This window comes from Ictidomys tridecemlineatus, chromosome 10 (genome assembly GCF_052094955.1).
Source record: "Ictidomys tridecemlineatus isolate mIctTri1 chromosome 10, mIctTri1.hap1, whole genome shotgun sequence".
Taxonomy (NCBI): domain Eukaryota; kingdom Metazoa; phylum Chordata; class Mammalia; order Rodentia; family Sciuridae; genus Ictidomys; species Ictidomys tridecemlineatus.
This window is the reverse complement of record NC_135486.1, coordinates 81,837,887-81,850,216: the sequence shown is the minus strand read 5'-3', so window position 1 is coordinate 81,850,216 and position 12,330 is coordinate 81,837,887. Positions and strand designations below refer to the sequence as shown.

General features: G+C 34.0%; 1 protein-coding gene across 19 annotated transcripts in view; it reads left to right on the top strand.

The window, feature by feature from the left end:
• The window catches only part of Mllt10 (MLLT10 histone lysine methyltransferase DOT1L cofactor), a 189,860-nt gene that overhangs the window by 95,878 nt on the left and 81,652 nt on the right, over nt 1-12,330 (top strand). For all 19 annotated transcript variants that reach the window (XR_002484032.3, XM_040277627.2, XM_078023328.1 and 16 more), the window contains one exon: nt 3,536-3,631. Coding sequence is in view for 18 of the 19 variants with exons in the window: in XM_040277627.2 (XP_040133561.1) it covers nt 3,536-3,631 (96 nt within the window). In the remaining variant the exon portion in view is untranslated. The remainder of the gene's footprint in view (nt 1-3,535; nt 3,632-12,330) is intronic.

Below are 12,330 nucleotides of genomic sequence, written 5' to 3'. Positions count from 1 at the left end.
GCATTATGTAAAAATGTGGATGTGTAACCGATGTGATTCTGCAATCTGTATACGGGGTAAAAAATGGGAGTTCATAACCCACTTGAATCTAATGTATGAAATATGATATGTCAAGAGCTTTGTAATGTTTTGAACAGCCAATAAAAAAAAATGAAACAAACAACCAAAAAACAAAACCCAAGCTGGGCACTGTGGTTTTTGCCTATAATCCCAGTGGCTGGGAAGGCTGACAGGAGGATCAAAAGTTCAAAGCCAGCCTCAGCAATTTAGTGAGGCCCTTAAGTAACTTAGTGAGGCCCTAAGCAACTTAGTGAGACCCTGTTTCTACTAAAATATAAAAATGTGCTTGCTGTATATGTGGTTCAGAGGTTAAGTGCCCCTGGATTTAATCCCCAGTACCAAAAACAAAACAAAACAAAAACACAAGAAAAACCCATTTCTTGATGTATTATGTAAGTCCAAAGTTTTGTTTTATTCATGATTTGCTCTATATAACTTTTCTGTCTCTATATGTAACATTTTTGCATATTTGACAGGTGTGTACCTTACGTTAATAATCTCATGTGCCTTGGAGATTATTAGAATTTGTTTGCCTTTTGGTTACTTAGGATCATTTACTATTAAATTATTCTATCTTTTATGCCCTGGAAAAATAAAGCCCATTATGGGAAGAACACAGATTTTAAAAAAAAAGGTATAGAAAACTCCTTATGTGTTTTAAAGGGAGAGCAATTTTGAGGACAGCCTGGGAAAATCTGTTTGAGCCTGTCTCAAAAAATAAAAAGGCCTGAGGATGTAGCAAGTTTTATTTAATATCCAGTACTACATAACAAAACAAAAAAGCCAATATTATTGTTTTCAGTTTGTACTTTCTTAGCTTGTATGACTCAGTCTTGTATTCTAGTCTTGTTTTAAGTATTTACTGTTGCTGGTAAACTACCCCATAACTTTTCTTTTTCACATTTTTTATTATTTAAAAAAAATCAAGCCTTTATGAAAGGAGGGAGCGTACTTAGACCTCTCTCTAGTTTTACTAATAGTTGGTTCATCTGGAAAAACTCATACATGCATGGAATTGGATTTCATTTCTTGATTCCTCTGTTTCCCTCTTGTTCTCCCCTTTCCTCCCTCTTTCTTCATCCTCTACTAGACTTCCTTTAGCTCATCTATTTGCATTTGATTGGTTCTTTTTACTTATACATATCTATACACATAACATGATTTAAAAATATATATATATATGTATATATATTTGTACCAGAAATTGAACTCAGGAACGCTTAACCATTGAGTTGTATCCCCAGCCTTTTTTATTTTTGAGAACAGGGTTCTGCTAAGTTGCTTAGACCATTGCTAAGTTATAGGTATGCACTTCCATGCCCAGCCATAAAATGAGTTTTTAAAGAATACATTCCACATTGCCTCCACTTTCCCATCCCTCCATTCTGCCTCTTAATCTCCTCCTTCTATGCTATGATCTTCCTTTATGTTATCCTATCTTTCCCTCCCATGAGAGAAAACATTCAACCTTTGAATTTGTGAGTAGGTTTATTTATGATATTCTCCATTCCCATCTATTTATCAGGAAATGCTATAATTTCATTTTTTTTCTTTATGACTGAGTAGAACTCCCTTATATGTGTCACACCACTATTTGTTAATTTATTCATTTATTGACAAGTACCTGAGTTGATTTCATAATTATTATTGTGAATTGTGCTGCTGTAAGCATTGAGGTGGCTATATTGCTATAGTATTCTGATTTTTTATGTTTTGGGAAACTACCACCGAGTCGGATAGCTGGCTCATACTCACCCTACAACTTTTAGAGACTTATCAGACAGTGCTCAACAGGGACAGTTTATCTTTCTTCCATGTAGTATCTAGCTGGATTTATTCATGAAGCTACATTAAAGTTGGTAGCTGGCTTAAGTGTTCATTGTTGGTTTTTTTCACATGTCTGGGACTAGGTGCTGCTGCCTGGAGGCCAGTGTCCCCTCATTTCTCCCACATATTCCTTCTCATTCTCTATTTGGCCTCTATTATCAGGGGAGTGTGTAATGGTTCTTTATGTGGTAGTTGGGTAGAAGCCATGAAATCTTTGGTTTCCTGCATTTGTACACCACATCCTGCTGGATCAAAACAGGTCGTGTGACTAACTCAGGTTCAATGCAGTGGGAAAGAGAATGTTTTATGATTGGAGGAAAAATATCCTATTGCAAAGAATGGGAAGCATGATTCCCTGGGAGTCATCTGCCACAATAATATAACTTAAGGATAGAAAAGTTTCCTCCACAAAAAATAAAAAGTATTATAGTGTTAATTTGTGTTTTCTGTTGCAACAACATTGTGGTCAGAAAATATCATATGCACTTCCGCACTTCCAAAGTAAAAGTGAAGAAGTAGTTGGGAGTGTGGTGTAAAACATATATCCTTAATTTTTATGCATTTTATTCTGGTATATAATCTCTTTTAGGGCAGCGACAGAAAAATTAATTTTTCATTCCTGGTACAGATTAAGTCCTTTGAATGGTTAAATTTAAACATTATAAGAAGTAAATAAATTCAACTAAGTCTTTAGTAGTAAATTTGTTGGGTGCAGTGGCACACACCTGTAATCCCTGCAACTCACAAGATTGAGGCAGGAGGATTGCAAATTTAAAGCCAGCCTTAGCAATTTAGTGAGGCCCTAAGCAACTTAGGCCCTGTCTCAAAATGCTAAAGGGCTAGGGATGTAGCTCAGTGACAGAGTACCCCTGTGTACAAAAAATAGATAAATATCAATACTGTTTTTATATTAATTCATTTTTAATGGGGCTGGGGATCAAACCCCTCATCCATGTTAGTCAAATGCTTTGGTACTGAGCTCAACCCCAGATCTCTATACTTTTTTTTTTTTTTTAACCTGTCTGATTACAACAACTAAGAACATTTAGGTTAAAATTCTTGACATGAAACAAAGTTGGGCTCCTAATATGTAGTTGATTTCTCATTTAATTAACTTCCTTTTTTATATTCAATTAATAAACTACTTAAACTAAGGTACTTTGAAGCACACCTAACTTTTGTTGTTGTTGTTGTTGTTAGAGATAACTAATTCATAATTTTGTAAGTATTTCTTGTCTAAGTTTCTATGCCCTGATCTCCAGTTTTTGGGATATGGAATTGTATGGAAGTGGAGTGTGGTACTTTTCAATGTGATAATACATGTAAAGGGCTATACAAACTTGAAAGTGCTGTTTATAAAAAGTATTTTTTTTTAAGAAAAAGTATACATTTTGCTAAATATAAACGTAGCATTTGTTTAGTAGTAGTGTTGTTTTAGATTGATCAAGGATAAGGGTGGATAATTCATTTAAAAATAGATTAGTTTTACTTATTTATGTCCAAAATCAGATGATTTTTTTTTTTGGTTATCCTTTGTCAGAAGTTACTTTTTAATATTGTTTTAAATTACTATATGGTTTAAAAGAATCTCTGCATTGCATATGTATGAGTTATGATTTAAATTTAAATTACTTCTGTTTATTTTTAGAAATATAAAGAAAAAGACAAACACAAACAAAAACACAAGAAGCAACCAGAGCCATCACCTGCATTGGTTCCGTCCTTGACTGTTACTACAGAAAAAGTAAGTTTAAAGTATCTAATTATGTGCTGATTTTTAGCCCAAGAAGTGTTTTAACTCTCAGTTTCCTGATACCTAATTTTTCTCACCCACATCTTAGTTCTTTGTGCCACTTTCTGTTTATTCTATACTTGTCTCCAGAGACCAATGAGGATAATAAGTGGGAGGCACCATTGAGATTAAGAATTTGAGCTGTAGGGTAGGTTTAATGTACTTGTGATTTTGATGTCTGGCTTCACCACTTACTGATGGAACCCTTAGGTTAATTTTTCTCTCTGTAACTCAAATTTTATTATCTGTAAAATAGGGGAAATAGTTAATGTAATTGAATAAGATAATACATCTAAAGCAATTAGAATGGTATCTGGTTCATAGTAAGTATTATTTAGCAAATATTAAGTATTATTAAGGTTTTTATGTGGTTAATATGAAAATGAATATAGGCAGGGACAGGTGGTTGACATAGAGTAAGCAAGTGAGAAAATGCAGTAGGAAATGAGGACAGAGTGAAGGGTTGTATATGCTAGTGTAAGGGCTTTGTCTTTTAGTTTGGGTGAAAAACAAGCAATTGAAGAGTTCTGAACTGAGATGTAACATAGTCTGACTTGAGTTTTGAAAGAACTTATGGCTATATTTTCATGAATAGAGAGTCAAGAATACTAGGGTGGACATTAGGAGATTGCTGGCAATAATTTAGTGGAGACGGTGGTAATAGTGGAAGAGGTAGTGAGAGGTGATCCGATTCTGAATACAGCGAAAGGTAGAACCCATGTGACTTTTTACAGATAAGTTACAAGATCAGAGAGGATCCATATGTGATTCCAGAGGTTTTGATCCCTGATAAATAAAAGCAATGGAGTTGTTAACAAAGATAGGAAAGACTATGAGTGTAATAGGTTGTGGGGAAGGTGATGAATTCAGTTTTGTTGTATATTTGGGTTTTCCATTGCTGTCTGAACATACTACTGCAAATTTAGCAGTTAAACAACATTAACTTATGTCACAGTTTTTTAAGTCAGAAAGGCTGGGCTCAAGCTGGTTCATTTACTTCATTTAAAGGCCATCAAGGTGTTTGATGGCCTGTGTTCTTATCTGAAAGAATCTGCTTCTGAAGTTTATTCAGGTTATTGATAGAATTTGTTTCCTTGTGATTATGGGATCAAGGTGCCCATTTGTGTGTTGGATATCAGCTGGGAGCCCAACCTAAGCTTGTAGGGCTTCTATAAGGTCTTTGCTTTCCTTACTACACAATCCCCTCTACCTCCTCTCCATCTTGGAGCCAGTCATGACATACTGAATTTTTTCACATTTGGAATCTCTCCCACTTTCCTTCTGTTGCATCTCTTTTGCTTTTAGTCAGAGAATTCTCTCTTTTTAAAGGGCCAGTGTGGTAAAATTGGGCCTACCCTGAAAAAATAGAGTAATTTTCCCTGTTTTAAGATTCATAAGCTTAGAAACTGCAAAGTTTCTTTTGCCATATAACATAAAAAATACTCACAGGTTCCAGGGTTTAGGATGTAGATATAGTGGTGGGCTATTCTGCATACCATTGATATATTAGGGTTGAGGTATCCGTTAGACATCTAAATAGAAATACTGACTAACCAGCTGTATGTATTCTTGCTAGTCAGGAAAGGGGACCAGATTTTGGATATAACTTTGGGAATTTTATGCATATGAAGTTACTTAAAGCCATGAGACTAGACCAAGGGAGTGGTGAGTTGAGGTAGAGAAAATAAGAGACCTAGTTTGGAAGAAAAGCAATAGGAAACCAAATTAAAGGGAATGTGTGTCATATAATAAAGACTGGCTATAGATTTTTTCAAGTGGAGATTTTTAGTGATGTTGATAAATAGTTGTAGTGTGGTGGAAGCAAAAGCCTGAATGGAATGGATGTAGGAGAGAATGGGAGGGTCAGACAATATAAATTATTGTTTTTAGGAGCTTTGCCAAAAAGAGGAATGGTCATAACTGGTGGGGGAACTGGGGGTAAAAAAAGATATTTTAAAAAAAGAGTAATTTTTTTTTTTTGGAAATTCTCTTCTGATAAATATTTTTTTTTTTGTGTGTGTGTGTGTGTGTGTGACATAAGAAGCAATGTTATCAGTTGTAAGAATGAGATGAGCATTACAGATTTGAGCAGACAAAACACAAAATAGTTTAATAATGGCAAAGAAAATTTACTAGGGGAATTTAGTCTAATTGTTTGGTCTACCATTTGAGGATCATGGTCAAGAATTTTAAATGAAGCAATTTTGCAGAGTTTGAAATTTTTCTCATTTCTGGTTTGCCTATATATGGCTGTGGGCACAAAGTAGAATTTAGTCAGGTTGTTTTATTATGCGAATATACTGAATGAGTTGAGTGTTAGTGCAAGGGGGTTATACTGATGGGTCATGATATTTAAAGTTAATAGATAGGGAAATGAGGATAATAGAAGATAAGAGATAATAAATAATGAAATTAAAGGGTTGTTGGAATAGAGTAAATTGGAAATAGGTGGTAGTCAAGAGAGTAGGATGTGCTAAATGGAGATTATTTAGTGATAACAATTGTTAGTGAAAACCGAATCTAGGTGATGACGAATATGAGAGCAGAGAATAAGATGACTGGAGGAGAGTCTGTCAAGGAGCCAAAAGAAGAAAGATGGGAGTAGTGTAGGGGAGTGATAGTAATATAGGTTCTAAAGCGGTGGTTGGCAAAGTTTTTGTCAAGGACTGGATACTAACTAAATATTTTAGGTTTTGCAGAACATACTGGCTCTGTCTAGTACTCAACTTTATGCTGTTACACCACAGAAATAATAACAGACAATTTGTAAATAAGTGGATCTGGCAATATTCCAGTAAAACTTTATTTATGGACACTGAAATTTAAATTTCATATATCATGAAATGGCCCTATTGATTTTTTTCCAACCTTAAAAGTATAAAAATCATTTTTAGCTGTTGAGCTATGTGTACAAAAACAGGTGAATGATCAAAGGGCTTGTACTTTGCCAAATTCTGCCCTAACAGTGAGGTCTTCTGTGTGATAAAGTCTGGTGACATGAGATTTTATACCTGGAGGGTTTTAGAGAAAGAGGCTTATAGTTCGCATTACATAACAAGGGAACCTACCCATCTCCCTATCCAGTGATAAGAGCTATGGGAGCAAAGTAGTCATCATTTATTTGAGATAGCCACAGTGGACAGGGTTGTCCCAAGTATTTGTTGAAGCAAGAATCTGAAGGGGATGTTTAAGTTATGTAGCACCTTATCCAGATGACACTGTGTTCCAGAGAGCACAGTGGAAAGTTTCAGCTGTCAAGAAGGATGTGGAAGATATGGGTGTAAGAGAGTATGTTTAGAGCTGATAGGGAATTGACCTGGATGGTGTCTTTTGGTTTAGTGACATGAACAGGGGTAAAACTATAATTGTTAACACTGGTAGACTTAAGGCAGGTGTGGTCTTGAATACTTTTAAGGGTTAGCATGATATGGTAGTTTGGGCTTCATGACCCTGATGGATGATGGAAGACTTGAGCCATAGCTTCTTTTCAGGGGAAAGATGTTATTTTAGTGTAGATTTACCACAGTTATCTTTTATTGATATAGATCAGGGAATGTAAGTGTGAGTTTTATTCTTTGAGTTTCAGGGCTACTTCAAGACTCTGTTTAATGTTTGTAAAGTACATTTTAATTAAAAAAGTCACAAGGAACTTTAATTTACTAATGTGATTTTTAAATGCCTGTATTGTTAGCTAACTTTTTTGTTATTTCTTCTTTCTTTTTTTCTGGTACTGGGGATCAAACCCACTATTTCCTGCATGGTGAGCAAGTTCTCTACCACTGAGCTATACCCCCCTGTCTTTTTAATCTTTTTGTATTGGATGTTGAAGATAGGGGTGCTTTACCACTGAGCTTTAATCCAGCTGTTCTGTTTTTTTTTTTTTTTTTTAGATAGGGTCTCTTTGAGTTCTTCTGGCTAGACTTGAGTTTGCAGTCTTCCTGCCTCAGTCTTCCAAGTACCTGAGATTACAGGAATGAATTACCATACCCAGCTTGTTAGCCAGTTTTGATTGCACATTTTAAAATTTTGGTCTATTTTCTGTACGGTTTTTTTTTTTTTAATTCCATTTTAGAAAGTCTGAAGTAGGAAGATTACAAGTTTGAGACCAGTCTCAAAAACTTAACAAGACCCTGTTTCAAAAAAAAAAAAATTTAGAAATATAGCTCACTGGTAGAGCATCCCTGGGTTTAATCTTCAGTGTCAGGAAAAAAATCACATTTTACTTCTTTATTCTTGAAGTTTACATCAGGTTTTAATTGTACTTTATATATATACAACTTTTAACCCCTTTGGACTCTAAACATTTTTAAGGTTAGAAATTAGCAACAAGAGCTGGGCACAGTGGCGCAGGCCTGTAATCCCAGTAGCTAGGGATACTGAGGCAGAAGGATCACAAATTCAAAGCCAATCTCAGCAATTTGGCGAGGCCTTAAGTGACTCAGTGAAACCCTGTCTCTAAATTTTATATATATATATGGCTAGGGATGTGACTCAGTGGTTAAGTGCCTCTTAGTTCAATTCCCTGTAGAAAGAAATTAGCAACAAGCAAATAAATTCAGTGTGATGTCATATTAAATGTGGCATTACTGTGATCTTTTAAATACTATAATACACTAGCATAATATTTTCAAACAAGCCGTTTATAACCATGGTAGTGAATGACTAGTGATACATGAATAAATAAATATTGTTAAGAACAAATCGGGATTTTTAAAATTAATCACTAAGATTATTATCAGAACGAGCATAAAGGTATAAGAATACATAGCTTTTTGTGACTGTCTTTGGGATATTTATGTTTGTGGGTTTTGTTTATTGGTACTAAGTTCTTACATAAAAGAGGATTTGATGAAACACATGGGATTTGATGTCTGTAGGAACTTGTTTTAAAGAGTTCTTTAATATGATAAGAATAAGGCTGGGGTAGAGCACTTGCCTTGAATGTGTGAGACATTGGGTTTAATTCCCAGCACTGCATATAAATAAATGAATAAAGGTCCATCAGCAACTAAAAAAAAATGATATAAACAGGTAGAGATGGCTTGTATATCTTTGACTGTGGTTGCCTCTACTGATATTCCCTATTTATAGTTCTTATAGGCTTTTTGAACCAGTTTTCTCTTCTCCATAGTACAGTAGGATATTGCCAAGGAAGACAAGGGGAGAAAGTCTTTGCTCTTGAAGATTTGCTTGATGTTAGTTATTTTTCTAAAAAATATCTTAGATGCTTATAAACCACAGTTCACAGTAAGGTTGTGCATGTCTGTAATCCTATTACTCAGGAGGCTGAGGCAGGAAAATCTCAAAATAAAAGGGCTGGGGATATAATTTAGATAGAGCATCTGTGATTCAGTCCCCACTACTAAAAGAAAAAACAAGGTAGTCTTTATTACTTTTCATCATTATTACAATTTGGATGACTTTTAAATGTATTTCTTTCTCAGCATTTTTTTCTGTACATGAGATACTTATCAAGTTTTCTTCATTCTTACAGTTCTTTTGGGAGAGAATAAACAAGGACCTAAGTTTTAAGTATACCTTTAAAATTATTTGTTAACTTTCATATATATTTTTTTAAATTTAAAGACAAATGTTTTTCTCTTTATTATTAAAAATGGTCTTATAAATAGAGTGGCAAGGTTCATAAGTTAAGAAAATTTAGGGTTTTAGTTTATGATTATAATAAATTTAATTATATACATTAAAGTCCAAGTAACCATAAAAGTCCTTTTCATAATGTTTTTGTAAGACTTTTTAAAAAATAGTTTTTAGTTGTCAATGGACCTATATTTTATTTATTTACATGTGGTGCTTAGAATTGAATCCAATGCCTCACACATGCTAGGCAAGCGCTATACCACTAAGCCACAACCTCAACCCCAAGACTTTTAGAATATAGAACAAAACCTTTTTTTGTAAAATAATTTCTTTGTGATGTGTAAGTTTTTACGTGTTTCTTCCTTTTTGTTTTTTTTCCAGGGATGGGAATTGAATTAAGGCCTTGCACATGCTAGGCAAGTGCTTTATGACTGCGCTACATTTCTAGTCCTTTTAATTTTATTTTGAGGCAAGGTTTCACTAAGGTGCCCTGTCTGGCAGTGAATTTGGGATTCTTTTGGTTCAGCCTGGAGTCGGTGGGATTACAGCATGAACCTCCTTACTTGGCCATTTTAAATATTTTTAAAAGATCAAAGAAATATTTAGAACTTTTAAGTTATAATGAAATCCAAATGTCAATTTTAACCACTTCATTATTTATTTATTTATTTATTTACTTGCCTACCTATTTATTTAATCAATTTTTATTTATTTAGTTTTTAGTTGTAATATCTTTATTTATTTTTATGTGGTGCTGATAATTGAACCCAGGGCCTCACACATGCTAGGCCAGCGCTCTACCACTGAGCCACAACCTCAGCCCCACTTCATTATTTATTGAAACATCCGTAGTTACATACTGGGAGTTGAACCAGTACTTTGCCTCTGAACTACAACCCCAGTCCAGGGTCTCCCTAAGTTGGGGTGAGGCTGGCCTCCCAACTTGCCAGTTTCCTGCTTCATTCTCTCAAGTTGCTGGGCTTACATGCATGTACCAACTTGCCTGGATATCACTCTATGTTTTTAACAAAAGTTGTTATCACTTTGTTCTATCCCTGTATTATTCAGCAAGATAATTATATTTGCAATCTAAACTTCAAATTTTTAGAATTTTTAAATTTGTAAACTTTTTTTTAAATTTTGAAGAAAACATGAATCTGACAATAAAGGTACCAAAAAATTTAATGTATCAAATACTTTGAATGTTTTGTTAATCATTATTGAGGTATAATTGATATGTAATAAGTTACATATATTTAAAGTAGAAAATTTGATAAATTTTGATACAAACTATCCTCATGATTCCTTTTAATTTCCTCCTTCCTGTCTTCCTGTCCCCACCCCTGCTCCATCACCTACTGGTCCACTGCCACTAAATTAGTTTTAATTTTCTAAAAGATTAACAATTAGAAACATACACAATGTGAACAGTTTTATTTTGAAATAGCTTATTTAACTTAGCATAATTATTTTGAGATTTATCCATGTTTTGTGTTTTAATAATTCATTCATTTCTATTGCTGACTACTATTCTGTTATATGGATATACTGTAGTTTATCTGTTCTATAATTGGTGGACATTCAGGTTGTTTCCAGTTTAGAGTTATTAAAAATAAAGCTGCTGTGAACATTGTTAGTCTTATATATATATATATGACATAAACTTTCATTTTTTTGCATATTATTACAAGGATTGGAATACCTGGGTATTCTTAATTTTTTATGTTTTCCTCTAGACATTTTATATTTTTAAGTTTTATGTTTAGTTCTATGGTCTATTGTGAACTAACTGGTTTAGATTAGGTAGAGTTCATCCTCCAACATTGTCTTCTCTCCTTGAAAGTTATTTTTTTGCAGTTTGTTTTTGTGGTACTAGGGATTTAACCTGGGGCCTCAAAGCATATTTTGAAACATTCTATGACTGAGGTACATCCCCCATCAATTCTTTTCATTTTTAGAATTTTAAAATAAGACTGTCAGTTTGTAGAAACTAGATTGTTGACATTTTGATTGGAACTGCTTTTAATATATAGGATATTCATGTGAGAATTAATATCTTAATATTGAGTCTTCTGATGCCATTATATCACTGTATTTATTTAAGTCTTTAATCTCAGAAATGAGTGTACAAGTCTTGTATTTTTGTTTTTTTATTTTTGGCTTTATTGCTAAACATTTTGTTAATTGATGCCATTGTAAGTAGAATTTTTAAAAATGTCAATTTCTGATTGTTGTTTGCTAGTATATAGTAATCTAGTTGATTTCTCTTTGTTGATCTTATATCCTGCAACTTTGCCAAAACTCTTTTCCATTCTAGGAGGTTATTGATTCCATAGATTTTCTTAATAGATGATCATGCTATCTGTGAATATGATGATTTTACTTGGTTCTTTCCAATCTAGATGCCTTTATTTCTTTTATTAGATCTACCAGAAACCCCGGTGTAATGTTGAACAGAAGTAGTGAGAGTGGATTTTTTTTTTTAACATTAGGGGGAAATATTCATATTACATATGAATATTTACATATTATGTTGAAGAAGTTTTAGTTTGCTGAAAGTTATTTTTGGTCCTGGGGATTGAGTCCAGGGTTACTTAACCACTGAGCCACATCCCCAGCCTCCATCCCACCTCCCCTTTTTTATTTGAGATAGGGCTTCGCTGAAAGTTTTTTTTCTTTCATTTTTAAAATTTGCTCTAATTAGTTATACATGGCAGTAGAATGCATTTTGACAGGTTATATACAAACGGAGCATAACTTCTCATTTCTCTGGCTGTGCATGTTGCAGAGTCCCAATGGTAGTGTAATCATACATGTATATAGGGTAACAATGTCTGTCTCATTCCTCCATCCTTCCCATCCCCACACCTGCCCCCTCTGCACAATCCAAAGTCCCTTCACCCACCCACCCCAATCTCCTTATGGGTTAGCATCTGCTTCTCAGAGAAAACACTTGGCCTTTGGGTTTTTGGTTTGGCTTATTTCGCTTAGCATGATATTCTTTAGGTCCTTCTATTTACCTTCAGATGCCATAATTTTGTTTTCTTTAAGGC